This window comes from Castanea sativa, chromosome 8 (assembly GCF_040712315.1).
Source record: "Castanea sativa cultivar Marrone di Chiusa Pesio chromosome 8, ASM4071231v1".
NCBI lineage: Eukaryota > Viridiplantae > Streptophyta > Magnoliopsida > Fagales > Fagaceae > Castanea > Castanea sativa.
The window spans coordinates 52,390,951-52,412,679 of record NC_134020.1 but is presented as its reverse complement, the minus strand read 5'-3'; the positions used below and the strand labels follow the sequence as shown (position 1 = coordinate 52,412,679).

Sequence of the window (21,729 nt, the reverse complement as noted above, 5' to 3'; positions counted from 1 at the left end):
GAATTGGGACATCCTGTTTGAGCGTTTGCTTGTAGGTATCATATTTCCATGATATGCAGTTGGGAGCTTATTCATTTCACACAACTAGTTATTCTATTCAGGCACTCATTTCCTCAGACTATATAAACTAAGAGCATGTGCTAGCGATAAGTTTGTGTTTCAATGTACTCACAAGATAATAGCAACAAAGCTAGCCGTGCAGTAGCTAATGAGGCTCTTATTAGACTAGATGATTTTACTGCTTGGATAGAGGAATGTCCTAAACAAAGAGCACATGCAAGGCTAAAAGGTAACATATTGAAGGGGAAAAATGGGGTACATGTTACGCGGTGAAGTTCTGGATGGATGAAATTGATTACTTTCAATTTATGAAGTTCTATGCTTCCACTCAATAGAAGAATGGAATCCCTAATTTCCCTATCCAGCTTTGTAAATAATAGTGCTCAAGTTGGAGTTAGCATATCCTGAAATTTGAAGCTTAAAGGTATACAAAATCACATCCTATAGGGAAATAATACTTTCTGATGGTCAAAACACAACCTATGTAATAGACATATCCTGAAATTTGAAGCCAATTGGCTTACAAAATCAATTATCAAAGACCCAATAACATTAACAAAAAGATCATTCTGCCAAAGAAATACCCTGGCAGTGGTTATTATGATCAGGAAAGATTTGAAACACAGTCCAAATTACCAGATATAAGAGTGCACAATCTAACGGAATACAGAAGAATTTGTGAGCATGGCTTTGTAAGGCATAACAAGCGAAACAAAATGAACAAACGATGTGCTTCACTATTCAGATTTGGCCTTGACAATGAAATTCTGGCGACTGATAGGATTCATCACAACAGGAGGCCCTGCAACACGAGGCCAAGCCTGGAGCCTCTTATCAGTTTCTTCCATCCATTTCTTGTTTGAAACAGTTGAGGGGGTAGTACCTGGTTATCAAATTAATGATTTGATCAAACTGAATGAAGATAGATTGTGAACTAATTTATCAAGATATTATCATCACCCAAACTGACCTCCAAATATCTTCTTATCAGCCATAAGATAGTCGCAAGCATATGAAATTGCGAAGGCTCCAGCAACAGCTCCTGCAATCTTTACTGCCATGTTTGCTGCCATGTTTTGACTGCACCAGTTAAGAATAAAACGTCATATAATGCGTAAAGAAGATAATGCCCAAAGACAGAATCCCAGCAGTCCCATTCAGTCAAGCATAAAAGTTAGTACTGATATACAAGATTAAAATTTTAAGAATGACTGAACATAATAAAAAGGTTGAACACACACAGAAAATAATGCATAAAAGGAGAAAGATGCTAATGCAAATTGGTGGCATTTATCCTTCATCCAATCACTTTTTTATATGATAGTTCATAACCCATTTTCAAGAGAGAACAGGTGTATTATATCAATTATACTTAATATATATAGCTTGGACTTAAAACATCTAAAACTAAAAGTAATGATCAAACAAGCTCCAAAAATAATTTTACTATACAATTAAAGAAAGAAAAATGTTGAACAGCCAGAGATCACCACATAAGATGAGAAAGTCAGCTAAAAGAAATATAATTCAAGGTTTTGGCAAAAGCTGTTGTGCCTTTAGCATACAAGAATGTTCTATAACAAGATGAAAGAGCAAAATGAGATGTGAATAACCAAGACACCAGAAAGTTAACTCAATGGCTTGTACATGTAAATTAGTTTTGATCAAAGCCGCTTATACACAAGAGTTTTAGTTTGGCTTTAAAAAAGAAAAAAGAAAAATCCCTTGAGTTTCAAAATGTGATCAATAGTTTAAACACATGTTCTATATATACGAACTTGAAGTGTGCAAATTGGTTCAATGAAGAGCCAACTAATCCAACTTGATAGCCCTTCAGCTCAATCATATACAAAATCGCTAAGTTATGAATCCTGAAGCCATATTCAACATCTCAATCACATAGACCACGTCATAAATCAATTTTTGGCTCATTTTGAATCTAATAAGTAAAAGATTTCTTCTTTCTTTTTTTTTTTTTTTTTAAAGCAACGCACACACAAAAGGAAAAGGCGTAAACTTCATAATTAAAAAATAAATAAATAAAAACACACACACACACACACACACACACACAACATGTCAAGGACAGAAGCAAGTACATGCAGTATAGTTAAATAGAAAATAGTTATAAAAAGAGGCACATCTAATAACATACACAAGGAGTCAAGGAAATCACGGAGGACATGATTTTGCAGCAAACAGTTGACCTAGAGATGGTAAAGGTGTTTATGTCACAAAGTCATCATTTCATGTTGTATTGCCAGCTTCACACATACATCTTTTTAAATTGGTTTCTGTAGAACATATAAGAACTTTTCTCCAAAAAGCAGTGATCCAGAAGTTCACAATATTGAAATATTTTAAACCGTCTTCACAAACTTCCCACCCCCTAATTTTTATTCTCTCTTTACTAAATTCATCTCTACCTAGGTTCCTTCTCCAGCTTCATAAGAGTTCACCTTCTATCTCCAGGAATACCATGTCTTATCTATCCCCATGTCTAAAATTAGATACTCCAATACTAATAGCATCAATCAACATAGCATGACTAACATTTCAACAAAACCCCCAAGAACAGAGGAAGAATAACCAGAGATTATTACATTAATGCTTTTCAACTTATTGTGGTAAACAATATATTTGTCACAGACAACAAAATTACTCCCCCCCCCCCCCCCCCAAAAAAAAAAAAGGAACTTTACTATTGCTCTCTAATCAGAACTCCAGACAAATTATACAAAAACAAGTGCCATCCATTTATAACCAATAAGCTACTAGAAAACAAAATATGACAAAATAAATCTAACCCATCTGGAAATTTTCTAGTAAAAACCCAAATCCAATTTCCTCTCTTTGCTCACATTTTCTTAGCAACCAAACAGATAGTTATTTACCCGAATAAAGCACAATACAATAAATTCAAATAAAACCCATTTCAACTCACACCATAACCACTTGAATGCATATAAGCAATCAAAAACAAAAATTGCTGGCAACCCATAAAAAATTAAGTAAACCCAGTGCCTAATCAAACCCCAGAAAAAAAAAAAAAAAAAAAAAAAAAAAAAGGGGGGAGCTTTTATTTAAACAGAGAAAACACAGAGAGAGAAAATGAAAGACAGAGTTTGAGAATCGAAATCCCAGGATGAAAAATGAACTCACCGTGACTAGATTTCGATCTGAAACCTGTTGCGCTTCAACGTTTGTGGGCTGAGTCTGAGTTGCTCAACTATTCAGGGCCGTTTTTATCGGCTGTCAATGCAGAATTAAGTTGGCCAATCAGATTCGACCACGTGGCGAATCAGGTTTGGTACAGTCCTTACCTATTGTGTTTTTTCTTAAAAATAAATAAATAAAAGATTTTATTAATGTGTAATTTAAGGCACAAAATAGTAAACTAATTTTGAAAAAAAAAAATTATCGAAAATTGAAAAAATTTTGACAATTTTTTTAATTTTTAATAAAAATCTTCTAAAAATAGGTTTGTTAATGTGTGCCCTAACACCTATAAATAAAAGTACTTGTTTGGATACAAAATATAATATTAATAATAATACCTTAATAATTTTAGTCGATTTATAATATAATTTTCTAAATTCTAAAACTGAACAATAAACTCCTCAATTTTCATTCAAAAATGTTTTTTTTTTTTTCAAATTCCTCTTAATAAATTTAAAATAGTCTCTAACAAATAACTCCTTAATTGTGCATTTGGGAGTGATAATTGATTGTTATCCTTAATTTGTGTATTCGAGAGTAATACATAAATAAAAGTATTCGTTTGGATAAATTACATAAAATAATATTAATAATAATACTTTAATAATTTTAGTCGATTTATAATATAATTTTCTAAATTCTAAAACTGAACAATAAGCTCCTCAATTTTCATTCAAAAATGTTTTTTTTTTTCAAATTCCTCTTAATAAATTTAAAACAGTCTCTAACAAATAACTCCTTAATTGTGTATTTGGGAGTGATAATTGATTGTTATCCTTAATTGTGTATTCGAGAGTGATAATTGTTACCGGAATTTGAGGTTAAATCAACCTTTTAAATGCAACAACAGTTTTTTATTTCTATTTTTGGTACCGAAAGAAATATGTTAAATCATTTTGTTACAAAATACTAGCACTATTGTTAAAAAAATAAAATAAAAAAACACTATTGTATTAAAAGCTAGTAGAGACTCCACCAAAGACGATGAGTTATCAAATACAATATAGTTAGCAGATTGTGTAGCATCGAGTTTCGCTAAAGAGTCCACATATTGATTGACTTCCCGAAAGATAGGCTTAATAGCTGAGTTGAGATAAGTCCTCAAAAGCCTCTAGAGACTCTTGCAATCAGTGAGAAGAAGGTTCCATCATAGAATTGTTAATATAAATGCTTTTGAGCAAATGTACTATTAGTTCAACATCTACCTGCATAACAATGGATGAATATTCAAGTTGTTGAGCTATGGTAAGTCCATCCTCAAGGACCCAAAGTTTAGACATAGAACTAGGAGTTATCCCCAATGACCTTGAGAACCAAGTGCTACCCAAGTTACAAAAAGAGGGGTCACATAAATCAGTGGGTTTGGTCCATTTGAAGAAACATAAATCTCAAGTTTGGACAACTTATAGAGACGGGAAATAAATTTCTTCTTGTATTTTTTTTTTTTTTTTTTTTTTTTTTTTTTTGGGGGGGAAGAAATTTGTATACTTGAAATTCAATCTCCAAATGCCACAGAATAGGTTTTTTTTTTTTGGTGAAAAAAAAGCATGTTGGGAGACCTTCCTCTTCTCTTTTTTGGCATCCCAATTTCACTCTCTCATTTATCCACAAAAGATCTCCAATTAGTTATACCAAGTAAAAATATAAACTCATCTCACTGCATGTGTAATTCACGAGTTTACTCATACTAGCTTTTATGTTTAAGTAGTTGTAGATTCATGTCTTGTCAGCCTTTTTCTTAATATCCTCTATCAACAGGTTTGCACTTGATACAACATTTTCAGATGAATTACGACACTTGACAAGTTCCCTTGGATCTTTACAAGTCTTTAACAAATCAGACATTGCCTCAGCTTTTCGCATTATAGATGTTCTCCTTGCACGTGATGCATCTCCATCTCTGCTATATGTATTCGGCAACTTCATTGAATGAGGTACAGAAGACATCATGCCCCGTAGTTTCTGTGCCATTTCAATCATTCCTTCTTTCTTTAATGCATCATTCATTCTCTGAAAGGTAAGATACTGAGGAACTATGCCTCTCCGAATCATGTCCTCAAATTCTGTAAAAGCCTCTTCAAAACTACGCATTTTACAAAGCAAATGAACCAACATAGTACTTGTAGCTAGGTCCATATCACATCCCCTAGCTCTCATTTCCTTGCTAACCTGAACAGCCAAGTCCAGTCTCTCCTCCTCACATAACATTTTCAACAAAAGATGGTAAGTAAGTCGGTCTGGTGTGTACCCAGATTCAATCATCTTGGTGTAAAGGTTCATCCCTTCCTCAATCTTCGCATGTTTAGAAAAGTACCTAAAGAAATAGTTATAGGTTGTAGGAGTCGGGACAAAGCCCCTACCTATCATCATCTTAAGGATCTTACTGGCGCCTGCAAGATCTCCTCCCTTGCAAAAACCCTTTACCAGAGAATTGTATGTCGAGATAGTGGGGCCTGATTCTAGAACCAAAAACCGCTCCAACATACGCATTGCCTCCTTAAACCTTTGAGCTTCCCCTAATGCATCAATTATTGGATTATACACAATTGCATTTGGCTCAATTCCTTCTTTCCTCATCTCATGCACCAATTTAATTGCCCTTTCAGCATAACGCATCCGACAGTACCCTTCTACAAGAGTACCATATGTCACAACACTTGGTTTCACATCATCCATTTTCATCTCCTCCCAAAGCTTCTCTGCTTGTTTAAGCTTCCTCGATCGAAACCATCCGTTCAACAATATATTATAAACCCTTACCGATGGAACCCAACTTGGTTCTAACTTCCTTTTCTGATCTAAATATTCCGAAGCTGCCTTTACATGTCCTTCCTTACAAAGGGAATCCAACAAAATCTCAAACAAGCTCATCTCTGAATGTGATTCACGAATTGGATCTAAATTACATGCAAATTCAAATGTCCGTATTGCAGGTTGGGTCATACCTACAAAAGTTTACCATAACATTAGGATCACAAATCTAACAGCTACAATTTCAATTCATATACCAAATGTCACCAATAAAAGCCTTTCTTAAATGCAGAATCAATATCCCCATGCAAATAACCCAAAAATTCAAAAATTTCAACTCAAATTTAATGCAATATTTGGTGTCCTTATTTATATTACTTGTGAAGTCATATGTGCAAATAGCAAATTGAGTCCTAAAAAAAGCATAAATGTGGGCACAACACAATACAAGACATAGCATCACTGCAATTCTTGAAAAATTAGGACACGACCCAATGAGGATAAGATAATTAATTAATTAGTTAATAAATATGTTTAGGTATATTTCATTTATTTTTAGGCATAATTTTTGTCTTTATTTTAAACTTAAAAAAATAACAACTATCAGAATATTTAAAAAACGTTCTAAAAATCAGAGGATTTTTTTTTTTTTTTTAAATCCTCCTAACACACTAAGGACATGCATGCAAGAGTGTCCTCAGCATGTTCAAGAGGGTTTGGAGTGTCCATGCTTCTTTAGACTGAGGCATACCTATACAAAGTTACATACCATTTCATAAATAGATCAAACGTACGTACCATCATATCAAAAATAGGTTAAAGAACGTGAAAAATTGCATATCCACAATTGATCAGATACAATACAAAGGGTTGATTCTATAAAATGCAATGTTTAGCTAAAATTACATGACCAATTAAAATAAATCAACCAAGCCAAATCAATAGCAAGTTCAATCTTTTAACATTTGCAGTAAAGTAGATATATATACCTGTACGAGCATATCGTCTGATGATGATAGCAAATGTGTCACCTGAAACCAAAGCAGCCCGATCAAGAACCAGTGACCACACGGAATCAAACTTCTTGGATTTTGCAAGCACATTGATCATTGAGTTGAAGAGCATTGCAGGAGATTGAAACCCAGGCTGCTTCTCGGCCCAAACAAAAAGAGTGTGCAGTAACTTGGGAGACGAATCAAAACGGTCAAACAATGCCTGTAACAGAATTGGGTCTGGTTCAACCTCGGTCTGGTCCAAGGCAGCTTCAAAGGCTGGACCAGGAGAGACATTGGGATCAGTAAAGAGGTTAGAAATGGTGGAGAAGTCATTTTGTGAAAATTTGGGGTCAGGGTTATGGTTAAAAATAGGATTGGGGATTGGGTGTGATGGAGAGCAGTGTGGGTGGTGGGACTGTGAGGGCCACTTGATGAGGGGGTTACCAGGAACAGAGAGCCATGATTGGTCAGAAAAGAAACGGTGAATAATGGTTTGAAGGTAGGTGGTAAGGTTTGGCTTGAATAAAATAGAATACGGAGAGAGAAAATGACGAGATCTGTGTGAGGGCATTAGTGAGAGAGCCACTGTCAACTGTGAGTGAAGAGATGATGTTTTCAGTTTTGGAGGCATACCTATCAATTTTATAAGCAAAAGTAATTATTAGAACAACTGATATCTCAATGTTAGTTTAATTAGGGGCTGCCATTGATGAGCCCCATATTCATTTATATACACAACTAGCTCTTAATTAACTAGCTAGCCGTAGATTAAACATCTCAATCACATAAAACCATGTTATAAATCAATTTAGGCCATTTTGAATGTTAAATCAAAAATCATTTTAAAAGACAGTGCCCCCCCTCCCCCCAAAACAAAAAAAAAGGGGGAAAAGAGGTGCTAAAACTCCAGACCTAAGAAACACACTCCCCCCTGCCCCCGCGGTGGCCCGACCCACCCAAGGGAGAGAGAGAGAGAGAGCGAGAGAACCTCAAATGAAATAGTTTGCAAAGGTTTTAGAAACAGATACGGTTGATTCTGAGTTAAGACATTGACAATAAAAACTAAGGTTAATTCATTTGCGATTACAATCAAATGAACTCATTTAGCCTTTTTTTAATGGTCTTCTGCAACCGTTTCCTATACAAATGACTTATTTTATATAATGCTTATCAAACTAAAAAAGGCCATGAGATCATCTGAGAGCAGCATTTTCTTGGTCTGCTGTTAAATGGAAATAAAAATTTAGGGCTCAAAAGTCTTGAACATAATCCCATGGTGTGCCTAGTTATATAAGTTGAGAGCTATCTTGTCCTAGTAGTCAAAAAATTGCCAACTAGCCCAGGTCAGTATTATCTCTGTGTGGGTGATTGCAAACAAAGTTGAGCCTATCCCAATACTTAAAGGCTCAATATTGACAGTCTAATAGGGAAATCAAAGGTTATAGCTCTTACTGCTTGTTGCATTTCTTTCTCTCTCAAACGCTAAACTACCTTATTATTTGTTAATGACTGATTGTTTATAGATGCTAAATGTGAGTCTTGCTTCTAGAATAAGATGTTCCTCAGTTGAGAGAAGAGTGTAAAGGCACAGCCCATTTGACAGCCTCTAAAGCTAGCTACTTAGCTATCCTTAGAAGGCTTAAATATCCATATACCGTGGTGTTGTATATCTAACTATGAAACTTACTTAGTGTTTGTGTTATACTCGTCTAAAACCTCGCATACACAAGCATATTATAAGCTTTTTTGCTAAACTTCTTCACACAGGCATTTTCACAAACACGTTCAAGGCATATTTTAAAAACAAGGTTTCCCCCCTATCTTATACACCAGCAACACCACAACAAAAATAACCACATTGTCCAACAACAACCCACGCGGAATGCCCGGAAAAACAAACATCTATGGAAATTAACTTACCCGGGATGGAATTTCTGGTGATATCACGGCTGGGAGTGATCGGAGATGCAGGCAAAGGTGGAAATTATAAAGTGGGGGAGTATTGGAAGCCAGAAATGAAAGACTGGGATATGTATAAAAATAAGGATCCACTTAACATGCTTGTTAATGGTTTTTTTTTTTTTTTTTTAATTTAATTTTGATACTATTTTATTGAAAAATGATAAAAAAAATAAAAAAAAAACTATCAAAATCAGTTTTTTTATTTTTTCTATAAAATTATTTTAAAAATATTTTTTAAACCAATAATTGGGACACCGGACAAAATCAATCCCCATCCCTATCATCTTGTCAAATCTTGTCATCCCTAACCCATAATGTTTAAATTGTTTAAGTTTATGGTGCACTTTCTTTTGTTCTTTCTTATTGTTTAGGGTTGATGCTTGCTCGATGGGATCAAGCTTTAGTTTAGTATTCAGTAATATTGAACTCGTTGAGATGATGACATATGTCTACTTTTGGACACGTATCATCATCTAACCGAGTCCAATTCATTGAATGCACTAGACCTAAACTAAGTCTTGCTCGATAAACTATTAATTTCTATACTGATTTAGATGTTGGGTGAATATTAGTACAAATTAACATTGAATTAGGATGTTGATTATAAAATTTTAAATTTTGGGTATGTACTACAAATACCCCTATTGGTTGGGGTGGTATTTGTAATTAACTAATAATATTAATCCTTAGTACACAATTTTTTTTAGTAGTTATTGAGATGATACATTATAAACTTATGATTGTTACTCTTTTTTTTTTCACATGCTCATCACTGGTACCACTTTTATCATGTATCAACCATATCATGCAACCTAATTGCGAAAGAAGTTAGATTTTAAATGTTGCTGTGGTTTTTTTTTTTTTTTTTTTCTAGTAATGCTAGGTACACTAAAAAAATTTAAGTTAAATTGCTAATTTAGTCCCCAAATTATTGGATAACAGTTTAATTTGGCCCTTCAACTATTAATTATGTCAATTTAGTCTCTCAACTTTTAAAATTAAGTCAATATCATCATTGGATTTTCTCTCCATTCAATATTAATAAATATTAATGGTTGAATTGATTTTTTTTCTAAAAATAGTTGACTTGATTTTCACACTGTTCACATTACGTAGGATTCATTTGCAACATTCGTCAATTTTATGAAAATTTAAATGAAGATTAAATCTAATGATGAAATTCACTTCATTATGGAAGTTGAGGAATAAATTTAAAATAGTTAATAGTTTGAGGGACTAAATTGTTAAAGTGGCATAAAAGGATCGACAGAAGGAGGCCAAATTCCTGAATTTCTCTAAGGGTCAGGTTAACAGGTACCAAGTGATTATCATCATCACTTGTTTCAATATAGAAGAACATAGATTTAGCCAATGAATTGGTAGTCCTTTGTTCAACTTTTGCAGATTGTGAAGGTGGTCACATGCATCGTTTACATGTAATAGCTTGATGTAAATAAATGCTTATGTTGCAACAATTTATTATACCTCTACTTGGAAGGATGCATGTACATTTTCGCTTAAAGTCGACATCTTGAATATGAACCCAAACTAGTAATAGTTTTTCTTCTTTCAACTGTCTTCACTAATTGCATTCATATGCTTTTTTGAGATAGAAAATTTTCAATGGCAGCAAAATTTTCAAAATTTTAAGTATTTGTGAAACACATTTAATGAATTTTGTTAGAATAGCTTTGCTTGTTGGTCTTGGCTCATTGAAAGGTTACTATGCCAGTAGGTATCATCAGAAGGCAAAAGGCAAAAAAAAAAATCAAACAAAGAAGAAACTACATGCAAACGATATCATCTCGGGTTTACTAGTAAAATCTTATAAGCTAACTATTTTAATGTAAATTGCAGACTGTTAATATAGTTAGACAAGAAGAGAAGCTCCTAGCTGAATGCTAGTTACTGAGAATCACTCTCTCAAAAAGTTCTCTGTACTGGAAGCAAGGGGGGAATGCAGAGGGAAAATGGCTTTGCTATTTTGCCTCATCAACAATGATGAGTTGCCAATATCACGAAAAGGTGATCGTTTTGGAGCCATGAATCCACGACTTGATGTGTGTACTTTTCTTCTTCTATCCCTTAAGACCCCCTTACCGGCATTATCATTGGTTAAAGGATTTTCCTTCAAGCGACAAACTAGTACTCGTTTCTCCATCTCATTTTGTGCATCCTGGGTAATTCCTGGTGAACTTTTGGTCCTTGTAACTACTGAGTTTTGTTCCTTCCTCATCCTTTCAAGTTCCCCATGGAGCACAGACATTTGTGCTTGTAGCTCGTTTGCTTTGCTTTCAGATGATTGAGCCTTCTGTCTCCATTCTTGTACCTGGTGATGAGAAACATGATATCTTAAACACTATTTTAATCTGGTGATAAGGAATGACTTGCTATCTGCAGTGATATCTTAAGTTATTTTTCCCAATGAACTACATTGTTGGGCCACAGAAACAAAGAAAAGAGCCTTTTGCCGCATAAAGATTTATAGAGATTGAAAATGAGACAAAACATAGGACAAATTGGATCAAGTTTGTTGTATGAAATCTTACAGCAGAGTGTAGGGATTGAATTTGATGATCAGAATTCAAAGCTCGATCCTCCCAAAAGTCTCGAGAAGCCTGCAATTCTTCCATCTCCACCCTCACTTGCCGTAGCATCTCTTGCATCTGAGACCATTGCTCTGTCTCAACTCGAACTTGCTCTACAATTCTTCGCACTATAGCCTTACAACGTCCTGAGCACTTGCTGTCTTCATGGGACATTGTATCCTGTAGAAGAATATTTGCAACTTTAAGAAGGAATTCCTTCCCTATAGGTTTGCCATGAAAATTAACTAAAAGATATGCATGGAGCATTGCAGGTCTGATGCAATTAAAAGAGAGTGATCATATCATGTAGCATTAGTTGAGGTTGCAAATGCCTAGTATAGTAGTACTTGTAGACATTAATCAACATCCAAAGGCCCCTATAAAAACTTGAATGAAGAAAGCAACAAGACGTATGTGCTCATTGGGAAATGTAAACCTAAGAGAGTGTATCAACTTGAGTAACAATGAAAAGACATGACAAATCCAAATGATTAGAATGGAACCAGTTCTTGTTAGAGGAAGCTTAAGCTATGCAGGACAACCCAATATGCAAACCACTTATGTCAAAGTTATTTAAAATATTCATAAAACATATATAAAACATCAAAGAACAAATTTTATTTATAAAATCATTTATTCACTAAGCAATGAAAAATGAAACATAGTAAAGAAAGAAGAAGAATGTGCCTGATCAGGTTGTCTTATTGAGGAGGAAGATGAATTATGAATTTCAATACGCTTGGATGAGGATGCAGAACTGTTTGCTGAAGAGAGCATTGATCTATACTCCTCTTCCATTCTGTTTAACAAAATCCCCTTTGACAACCCCTCCATTTTCCTTCTTAGAATATCCACCTGCACAATCTTGGAAAATTAATATTACCAATTAATAAATGGGATTCAATGTTCAAAATAGTTCAGAAAAATAATAATGATGATGAGAATAAAGTAGACTTGGGTTTGAGAATCACTCTTTCCCTTAATTGAGCTTAAAGTTCTGTTTTATATGCTTTTGCTTAATTATATTAACCAAAAGGAAGATTATGCGAATTGAAAATGAAAATGCTTTGCATGGTTGCTTAAAAAATTTACAAAAAGAGAATAACTCAGTGAATTGACCTTAAATATTCCATCACATGATGGCCTCGAGAACACAAAAAACTCCACTGAAATTTGTCTAATAAAAATTATAGTGCTCAATTAAGGATAACTTTCACTTTCAAAAACACAACAACATTATAAATTTTATTCAAAACTAAGAGCAGCTTCTTTTTTGAGAAGTCAAAGATAGAGGTATAATAATTGAATAGCATCATTGGGTATCAAAATATGGATTGATGACACCAATTAGTGAAAGACAGATCATTCTTACATTGCTTTTGCCACTTGAAACAAAGCTATCATCAACTCTACAACTTGTTTTAATTGACAAGCTTGCTTCTGCCATCTCCTGTATCTCCTTCACACATATCTCATCCGATGTTACTCCAAACTTCTCTAGCCGTCTCTGAAGAAGAGTCGCTTGTTTATCAAAATTACTACAGTTCCTAACTTCAAAATCCTTTAGTCCTAAGCTCCTTTGTAACTTCTCTAGTTTCTCTGCCAAGTCAAGGATCTCTTTCTCCAATACCACACTCACATCCTCTCCCTCACAAATCTTCTTTCTTCCCTACAAAGCAGAAACAAATCACCAAACCAAGATACCAGTTTAAATTCATGTTAACCAAATTTGGCATGCAATTTAAGCAATTAAAAGATGCCAAATTACTATAATCTATGCTTAATTGCAGAACATTATAGGAAAAACAAAAGAAGAATGAAAATAATAATTAAAAAGAATCAAAATGACCAGACTATTACGAGATAGCTAACGATTCAATATTCAAACTGCCCTGTCTTTCCCTAAATATATTTTATCAAGAAAATGCAAATGGTGACAAAATGACCCATCTGCTTGCTGTAATAGGACAAGCAAGAAACTGATACCAACAGTTACAAAAGCAGGAACCAAGTAAAATATTCTTTTCAACCAAAAAAAGGTCAAGCTAAATTATTCAAACCTGGTCATATCCCAAGTTCCCATCAACAATATTACTGTGATCGAGAGAAGAACTGTTTGCACTTTGTTTGGTTGCTGAGAGAAAAAATAAATAAAGGGAAATAAAAAATACTTCAAATCCCATGCCTTTTAAATTATTCTCCTTTCAAAAAGCCAAAACTGTTTCTTTCTTTTTCAAAAATTTCTTGGCAAAAAAATAGTGACATTAACTCAAACAAAGAATTTATTTCAGGCTCCAAGAGTTGTAAAACACTATCCTAATTCCACCCGTGACACTGACTGAACAAAAATAAATAAATAAATGTAAATATATCCAAACCACCTAGTTCTTTACTGAAAGGAGATAATAAGCACAAGACTCTGCTAACACTAGAAGAGGTGATTAGCAGGCAGTCTTACTCGAAACACAATAGCTCCAAAGTTCAAACATGATAATTTAAAATTTTTATTGTCCTTACATTTTCTTATGCTTTTCCTACATTTTCCCAGTAACCAAATAAAATCCATATAATTAAGTATTCTGAAAAAAACAAAAACAAAACAGCTAGAGAGAGAGAGAGAGAGAGAGAGAGAGAGACTGACAGAAAGAAGGGTCTGAACAGAGGATCTCAGAGTCTTCTCCATCTTCACCCTGCTCCTCTCCAACTTCTTGACAGCAATGTCTCTCTCCATTCTCAGCAAATTGCACTCAGCCCTTAACATCTCCGCTTGGAACCTCCACTTCTCCTCCTCCATCATACCACTACAACGACCACTACTCTCGCTACTGCACTCCTCAACTCTCACTCTCCTCCTCTCACTTTCACCGCCACTAACATTACCACCATTATAGTCCAAAAAAACTACTGGAATCCCAGTTCTTGAAAAAGCACGCTCTTGATCAAACAGCGTCTCCAGCTTGCCTTGTATACGGTTTCGCCTGGCTTCAACACAGGTGGGTTTTGAAGCCACGGTCTTGGAGTTGCGGTGCTGTCTCCGCCGAGGCCGGCGTGGCAAGTGGAGGATTCTTGGCGTTGGCGCCGGTGGTGGGTACTGCCATTTCGCTCTCCTTAATGCTGTAGTTGTTGTTGACATTCTCTCTATACGCCACCAACTTCTGTTTAGCTTTTGGGTTGGTTTGAAAAAGAGAAACACTTATTAAGCTTTGTTTTTTTGCAATGTAGGTTAGTTTGATGAGAGAGTGAAACAGAGATGAAAGTGAGAGTTCGGACTTAAAGGGGTTATAGGCTTATAGTATAGCACTCACAAAGTTTCAAACTTTGATCTTTTTTGGGTTTGAAAGAGAAAGGTTCATAATAGTAAGTCTTTTTGTAACGTTGGAGAAGCTCATAGAGAGAGAGAGAGAGAGAGAGAGAGAGAGAGAGAGGAAGTGGAGGAGTAAAGAGAGTGATAGGCGTGCAACCTCGTGAAATGAAAGAACAGGGATTTCAAATGAAAGCTGCGTGTTCTTTTTGCTTACTAATTTACTAGTTACTACCAACCTTGGACCTTGTTTGTTTATGGGAAAATGAAAAAGATTTGTACCAGTAAGTAGTTGCAGTTAATGTCTGTTCTCCCCTCATGACCATTTTGCCCTTCTTCTTCATTTTTAAATCCACAATTCTCAAAAGATTTGTACCAGGCTTGAGGTTTAATTTTTACCTACATCAAAAATTGATTGGTGTCTTGATCTGATAATAAAGAGCTATTATTAGGAGCGGACGTCATAGGTTGAAACTCTCTCAAAAAAAAATTAATAGAAAAAAGAAGATATTTATAAGAAAAATATTAACAAATGTTCAAACAATTTTTTTAGAGAGAGCTAGTAAAGAGGAGAGAGCAATTATTAAAACAATTTAGCCCGTAGATTATAGTTGTGTGCTAATTTTTTTTTTTTTTAGATTAGCACATCTCATGGAGGTTAAATTTTGGTGTTTGATGTGTTAAATGCTAAACATTTAGCATTAGAACATTTGGTGCTAGTGCTCCCATTAATTCCATTTCATTTTCCACTAGTTTGGCTATCATCAAATTGATATGTTATGTGATATGGACATCGCACCTGAGCAATGGAGCAAAGCATATATCCTTAGTACCATTTTTTAATTCAAGCTTGTTTTAATCTTTTTGAGTCATTGTTGGGATGTGCACTGTTAGGTTCAAGTCATTCGTTTAGTTTTAGGGAGGTTTTTGGACCACACCAACCTCTTCGGTGCTCTTACAACTTGAACCATGATGGCACCAAGGATCGAAATTGCAATTACATCAATGGTGGTTTCGGTCAGTGTAGTATGCGAATGCTAACTACCAAAGTCATAGGATAAGCATATCTAGCCATGTAGGATCCCAAAAACCCAACCACATCAAAGATCATATACCCAAAAGAGAAACGATATTTGATTGACCCAAACCCACACACGATTGAATCGAAGTTTCAATAAAATTAGAGTTGACCCAAACCCATACACGATTGAATCAAAGCTTCAATCAAGTTAGAGTTTGAAGTTGAAATATGAAATTCAAAACTTTAGTCAAACCCCACCTACCATCAAATTGAAGCTTGATGTTGGAGCCAAGAGAATAAGATTTGAGAGAAAGAAAGAGAGGAAATATTTGACTAACGAGAGATAAGGAGTGAAAGAATTACTTAAATATTGTGTGTGTGTGTGTGTATACACCTTCGATACAGTGCTATTTTTGTCAAAAAATTGAAATGAGAATCAACAACCGCACCGATTGAATTGTGGTTTCCTTAAAAAAAAAACACCGATTTTCAACCCTTTTATTGTCGACAACAATCAAGAGTACTGCAGCCAATTGGACTCCAGTCTATTTGGAGTGGAACATGAATAGTCCTAGTCATTATGATTTCTTTTTTTCTTTTTTCTTTTTCTAAATATTGATGCATCTATTATTTGATTTTGAAAATAAAAAGGCACGAACCTATTTTATCATGTAGTAAAAAACTGTATTGTATTTATTAACATATGGACAACACTCAGGCAATCTTGAAGCAATATGTTGTAATAGACAAGCATTGAAAATTCCCGCCTCAATAACTAAACTAAAGTTGTCACTACTCACTAGTATGGAGTTGATAATTATGTTTAGAAGCCCAACAGAGGCAAACCCTCCATGTATAGTATCTTATAATTATTGTGCTGCTGGTTGGTAGGTATTGCAACAAGCCAACAAATCAGATTTTCAATTTGATGAAGGGAAAATGAATGGTGGGCTGGAGTTGTAAATAAAAATTTGAGGGTCCAAGTGTCAATCAGTTTTAGGATTTGAATGGGAGAAAGTAGAGTTGTGGTGATCAACTAAACTTAAAATGGGCATCACCAAATCTCAATTAATTAGAACTATGGATGGAGACCTGGGTTGAATTTTTATTTTTCTTTCTCCAACATTTGTGAATGAAAAACCATGTGACAAATGGTTTCAAACTTTCAACTATTACTCTTTTTGCATTGACATTGTATGAAAGAGGAATAGACTATATATAGAATTAGAACCCATTGTCTAGTTTAAATATTTGTCTCTGACACCCCATTTGAATAATGCAGTTGCTAATGTTTAGTAACTTTTTATCACATGGTTTTTGATTCATGAATATTTAAATAATAAGCCATTTGGAATCATTAAACAGTAATTCTGTGACAAATCTGACCCTATTCATCCTTGATATTGTTCATAACTTAATTGTACCTGCTTTCTATATATAATAAAATAACTTTTTTTTTTTTTGAGGAGATAATAAAATAACTTAATTGTACCTTTATTTTTTTACCTATTTTGCTGAAACAACTTAATTGTACTTGAAATTTGAAACTACTCACCTTTTTCCCTAAACAATCAACTCAATTTCATGGCCCATATTTCCTATCACTGTATTTATGTTTTGTACGTACATGACAACATAAGTACCATTGGATAAAAATCATTATCAATTTTCATGTACTATTCACCAAGTGAAATTTCCACTTTAACCCTCAGAAATTGCTTGAAGTTTAAATTTTTAATTTTCAAAAAATTTTAAAAATAAAAGTTACAAAAAATTTAGACAAAACTCAATGTTTTTATTTTTATTTTTATACTAAATGAAGGGATCTTTCATGTGGACTCATCGACCCACACCACATAACGGTAATAAATAATACTTCCTCCGTCCCATTTAGTTTGTCCTCTATTCCATTTTGGGATGTCCCAAAATATTGTCCTGTTTCTAATAATAAAATTCATTAATTTACTAATGTTCCTATTATACCCCTATTTAATTTTCAAAACTACTCCATTTGAAAAGAAATTCAATTTTTTGATAAATTTATTTAAGGGTAGTTTTGGAAACTAATACATTTTTATAAGTTAAACAAGACAATAAATTATGTTCCCTTAAAAAATTTGACTTTTCAAACAGAACAAACTAAATGGGACTGAGAGAGTATTATATATACCACCAAAACGTTAATGGTATTATTGCTAGAACCACTCACTAAATGAAGCAATTCAAAAACTCCTACTATTCAGCCACACCTTAGATGTATGTAGTGGTATCAAAACTTAATGCTAGTCCTAGTGTGAGTGACCACTCTAATATAAACAACTTTTTTATAATAGAAATATTAACGAATGCTCTAAACGTATTGGTTTAAGAACTATATTTAGAAACATAATATGAAAAAATGATAAAATAATTAATTTTTTTTGTCAATTTTTTATATTTCACACAAAATTAATGTCAAAAACACCTATTAACTTTTAATAATTGGACATAATTATCAGTAAGTAGACATAATTATTAAAACTTAATGCCAGTCCTAGTGTGCATGACCACTACTTTTTAATAATTAGACATAATTATTAAAGCAACTTTTTTCTCTCTGAATGTCAGCTTATGTTTAAAGAGTCTCACACGAAACAAGGTATGTGAGTGTCACTGTCTAATTTTTACTTCACATTAATAAATGAAGTGGTCCGTGCCGGTGAAGATGTTGTGTCCTGTGTTTGGTTCTCGATTGTTTTGTAATTTTATTTTCATTGCTGACAACAACCTCATTCCTGAGTCTTCTTCTTCTTCTGCTCCCATATCTCTCTTTTTTACTCTGCTAAAAATTAAAAAAATATTAGTATGATTCTTTGTCTTGGTCCTCACGAATCACGTACTGTTTGTGATTAATTGATCATCGTTTTCAATGGTACCCCCTAAACTCAAAGCCCACAGAGAAGCTTTCAGCTTTGTTGGAAAGCCAATATTAAATATAGATATCAATGCTCTTGCTGTCGAGTGAAACATGCACCATGTTTGAGTCAAAGAGTTGGATTGGATATTGAAGGACCACTTACCGAAAATAGAATTGCTTGGTTGCATGGTTTCATTTAGTTTCACATTTATGATTTATGTACAATTGGACCAATACGTTAACGTTTTAGACTGCAGGGTGCAGAGCAAAATTTCGATTTAAAAAAAGAAAAAAGAAATTCAACTTAATAAGATACATTCAATATTTCTTACAATAAGTATTTTTATATATGTTTTTGAAAAAAAAAGTTTCGGATAAATAATAACTTTAAGACATTTATCAATGTACCATTTTAAAAACATTTTGCGGTCGGCTTAAAAAAAATTATGCACAAATTAAGAAAAACACACGCCATCACCTCCAATTTGTGTATACTAATTAATGAATTGTTGTATTTTATGCATTTTTTTTCGTTAATGCTTATAATTAAATATTTATTATTAATTAAAATCTTTTTGGTGAATATTTATTATTAATTTAAATCTTTTTGGTGAATATTTATTATTATTTAAACTATTTTTTGGTGAACATTTATTATTATTTAAACTCTTTTTGGTTAACATTTATTATTATTTAAACTCTTTGGTGAATATTTATTATTATTTAAACTCTTTTTGGTTAATACTTATTATTATTTAAATCTTTTGGTGAATATTTATTATTGTTTTAATTCTTTTTGGTGAATATTATTATTATTTTGACCCACACCTTCCATTAATGCTTAAAGAAAAAAAAATAGATTTGAAAAAAAATTACAATTCGATAGTTTTTTTTTTATATATAAGATAGAAATTCTACTCTAGCCTAATATAAGGATGTGTTTGTTTGGAAGTGAAATAGGGTGAATGGAAAACTTTGGAGAGAAAATGTAAAGAAAAACTTTTTTGAGTGTGTTTAGTTGGGTGAGAAGAAAGGAAAATAAATAATGGGGCTCAAGTGTTTTCTTCTCGGGCACACAAAAAAGTTTTATCCTCAAAATGGAGAGAAAATTGAAGTGAGAAAATGAGGCTGCTTAATGGACAAAAATGCCTATGTCCAATTTTTTTTCCCCCTTTTTCTTGGTGCTGGACACTTTGCCTCTTCCCCCCCCCCTCCCTTTTTTTTTTTTCTTCCATTTCCTGACTTGCTTTTTTTGTTTTTTGCTTTTTTGTTTTTTGTTTTTCATTTTTTTGATTTCTTGAGCTATGGTGGGTACGTTGCCCTTTTTTTTTTCCCTCTCTTCTGGGCTGTGAGTGTGATAGTTGTTTTGTTTTATTTTTTTTTAACTAGACATGGTTCTTTTTGGGGACATGATTTTTATTTTTTAATAAATTGGGTAATTGTTTTTTTTTTGTCACTTTTTTGTATTAATTAGCCATCATTTTTTAACAAGGGTGATGAGTAAATTTATACAAATTCACTTTTTTCATCTCTCCATTTTTCCACTCCCAATTAAACAAAAATAAGAGAAATTAAAATATTTCTTATCCTCCTACTTTTCCACCCCTCCAACCAAATGAACCCTAATGTGGCGTTTGGTACGGGGGAATCCACATTACTTCTGGCATCCAGATTCCTAGGAATGTGATTCCTAGGAATCACATTCCTAGGAATGTATTTATTCCTATGTTTGGTTTCATTTGGAGATTCCTAGGAATGTGAGATGATAATGTTTGGTGTATTCCCAGGAATCTTAAATGAATTATTTATTTTTCCCATTTTGTCCTTAGATTTGAATGTGAACTACTAAGTCCTTTAAAAAAAACTTCCTTTAAATAAATAATGAAAAATATATATAAACTATTAAAAATATCTTACTCTAAATAGATAGATAAAAAAAATATTTTAGAATTAATATGAAATTGACGTTTTTAATCAATGATATTGTAATTTGCTCAATCGACAGGTAAACAAGGGTGTCACCTAATTTGAACTAATTAATGGTACCTCTTTGTTAATGAATTATTTTGACACTACTTTTATGAAATGTATAAAAAAATGGCAGAAAAAATCAATTTAAAAAAAAAATTCCTAACAAGTTTCTAGAAATTTAAAATTTTCTTTTCCATTAATTTTTTTCCTTACAAAATTGGGAAAAATTAATAGTTAACTAAGAGCATAGATTTCGAAACTTTTTTTTTATGAAATAAGAAAAAAAAAAAAAAAAACCAACATCCATGTCCAAGCTAAAGCAAAAGCAAAAGCAAAAGCAATCCTTTGGGCGGTTAGTTTGGCTAGACAATTGAATGTAGATCAGATGGTGTTTGAAGGGAATTCTAAGGCCTGCATTGAAGTTTTGAGTAAGTCAAAGCCTGTCTCACAGTGGCGGCTTGTCACTTTTGCAAATGATGCCCTTCGGACCTTTCGGAGCAATCTAGCTGGAATTTCAATGCCTAGAGCTGGAAATTTGGCTGCCATAACTTAGCAAGATGGTCCTTCTTTTGTAAATGTTGTTCAGAATGAGGCTGGACTCTCTTAGTTTAGGAGCCTCGCCTTTTTTTGTATCATTGTAAAATAAAAATCAAAAGCACTAGAGAGGATACAAATTATTGACATGTACTGTAACATATGAATCTAGAAACAAAGCTATAAATCCACAAAAAAAAAAAAAAAAAAGACTACATGAAGCTACTAATTAGATCTATATTTCTAGAAACTACACAAAACTAAGATCTGAGATACGGATAGAAACATTAACAAATTCTCATGAAAATAAATTCATTAAAGTTTTGTTGAACAATACACACAACAGTAAATGTGATTTCTCAAAAAAAAAAAAAAAAGAAAGTAAAACTGAATACCTGGCAATAATGGAGAGTCTCCTTCAAACTTTTTTT

At 33.3% G+C, this 21,729-nt stretch overlaps 3 protein-coding genes across 5 annotated transcripts; all 3 read right to left on the bottom strand.

Moving 5' to 3' along the window:
- Window positions 1-592: 592 nt before the first annotated feature.
- On the bottom strand, window positions 593-3,292 carry LOC142607842 (uncharacterized). The gene is made up of 3 exons (XM_075779485.1): window positions 3,223-3,292; window positions 1,031-1,140; window positions 593-943 (listed from the first exon to the last, which is right to left on the bottom strand). The coding sequence occupies exons 2-3, from the start codon at window positions 1,131-1,133 to the stop codon at window positions 798-800; spliced, it is 249 nt and encodes an 82-aa protein (XP_075635600.1). The 5' UTR covers window positions 1,134-1,140; window positions 3,223-3,292; the 3' UTR covers window positions 593-797.
- Window positions 3,293-4,971: 1,679 nt separating this feature from the next.
- LOC142607057 (uncharacterized) lies at window positions 4,972-9,061 on the bottom strand. Of its 2 annotated transcripts, none has more exons than XM_075778466.1 (3): window positions 8,946-9,061; window positions 7,020-7,658; window positions 4,972-6,224 (listed from the first exon to the last, which is right to left on the bottom strand). In XM_075778466.1, exons 2-3 carry the CDS (start codon window positions 7,654-7,656, stop codon window positions 4,996-4,998), a joined length of 1,866 nt encoding a protein of 621 aa, XP_075634581.1. In that variant the 5' UTR covers window positions 7,657-7,658; window positions 8,946-9,061; the 3' UTR covers window positions 4,972-4,995. The 2 variants fall into 2 exon arrangements, with proteins under 2 accessions (XP_075634581.1, XP_075634582.1); XM_075778467.1 differs by having other exon boundaries at window positions 7,020-7,617; window positions 8,946-9,045.
- A 1,707-nt stretch (window positions 9,062-10,768) lies between these two features.
- LOC142607207 (uncharacterized) lies at window positions 10,769-15,041 on the bottom strand. 2 transcript variants are annotated; one of them, XM_075778633.1, is made up of 5 exons: window positions 14,217-15,041; window positions 12,948-13,244; window positions 12,263-12,439; window positions 11,537-11,755; window positions 10,769-11,316 (listed from the first exon to the last, which is right to left on the bottom strand). In XM_075778633.1, exons 1-5 carry the CDS (start codon window positions 14,706-14,708, stop codon window positions 10,903-10,905), a joined length of 1,599 nt encoding a protein of 532 aa, XP_075634748.1. In that variant the 5' UTR covers window positions 14,709-15,041; the 3' UTR covers window positions 10,769-10,902. The 2 variants fall into 2 exon arrangements, with proteins under 2 accessions (XP_075634748.1, XP_075634749.1); XM_075778634.1 differs by having other exon boundaries at window positions 12,263-12,430; window positions 14,217-15,038.
- Window positions 15,042-21,729: the final 6,688 nt, after the last annotated feature.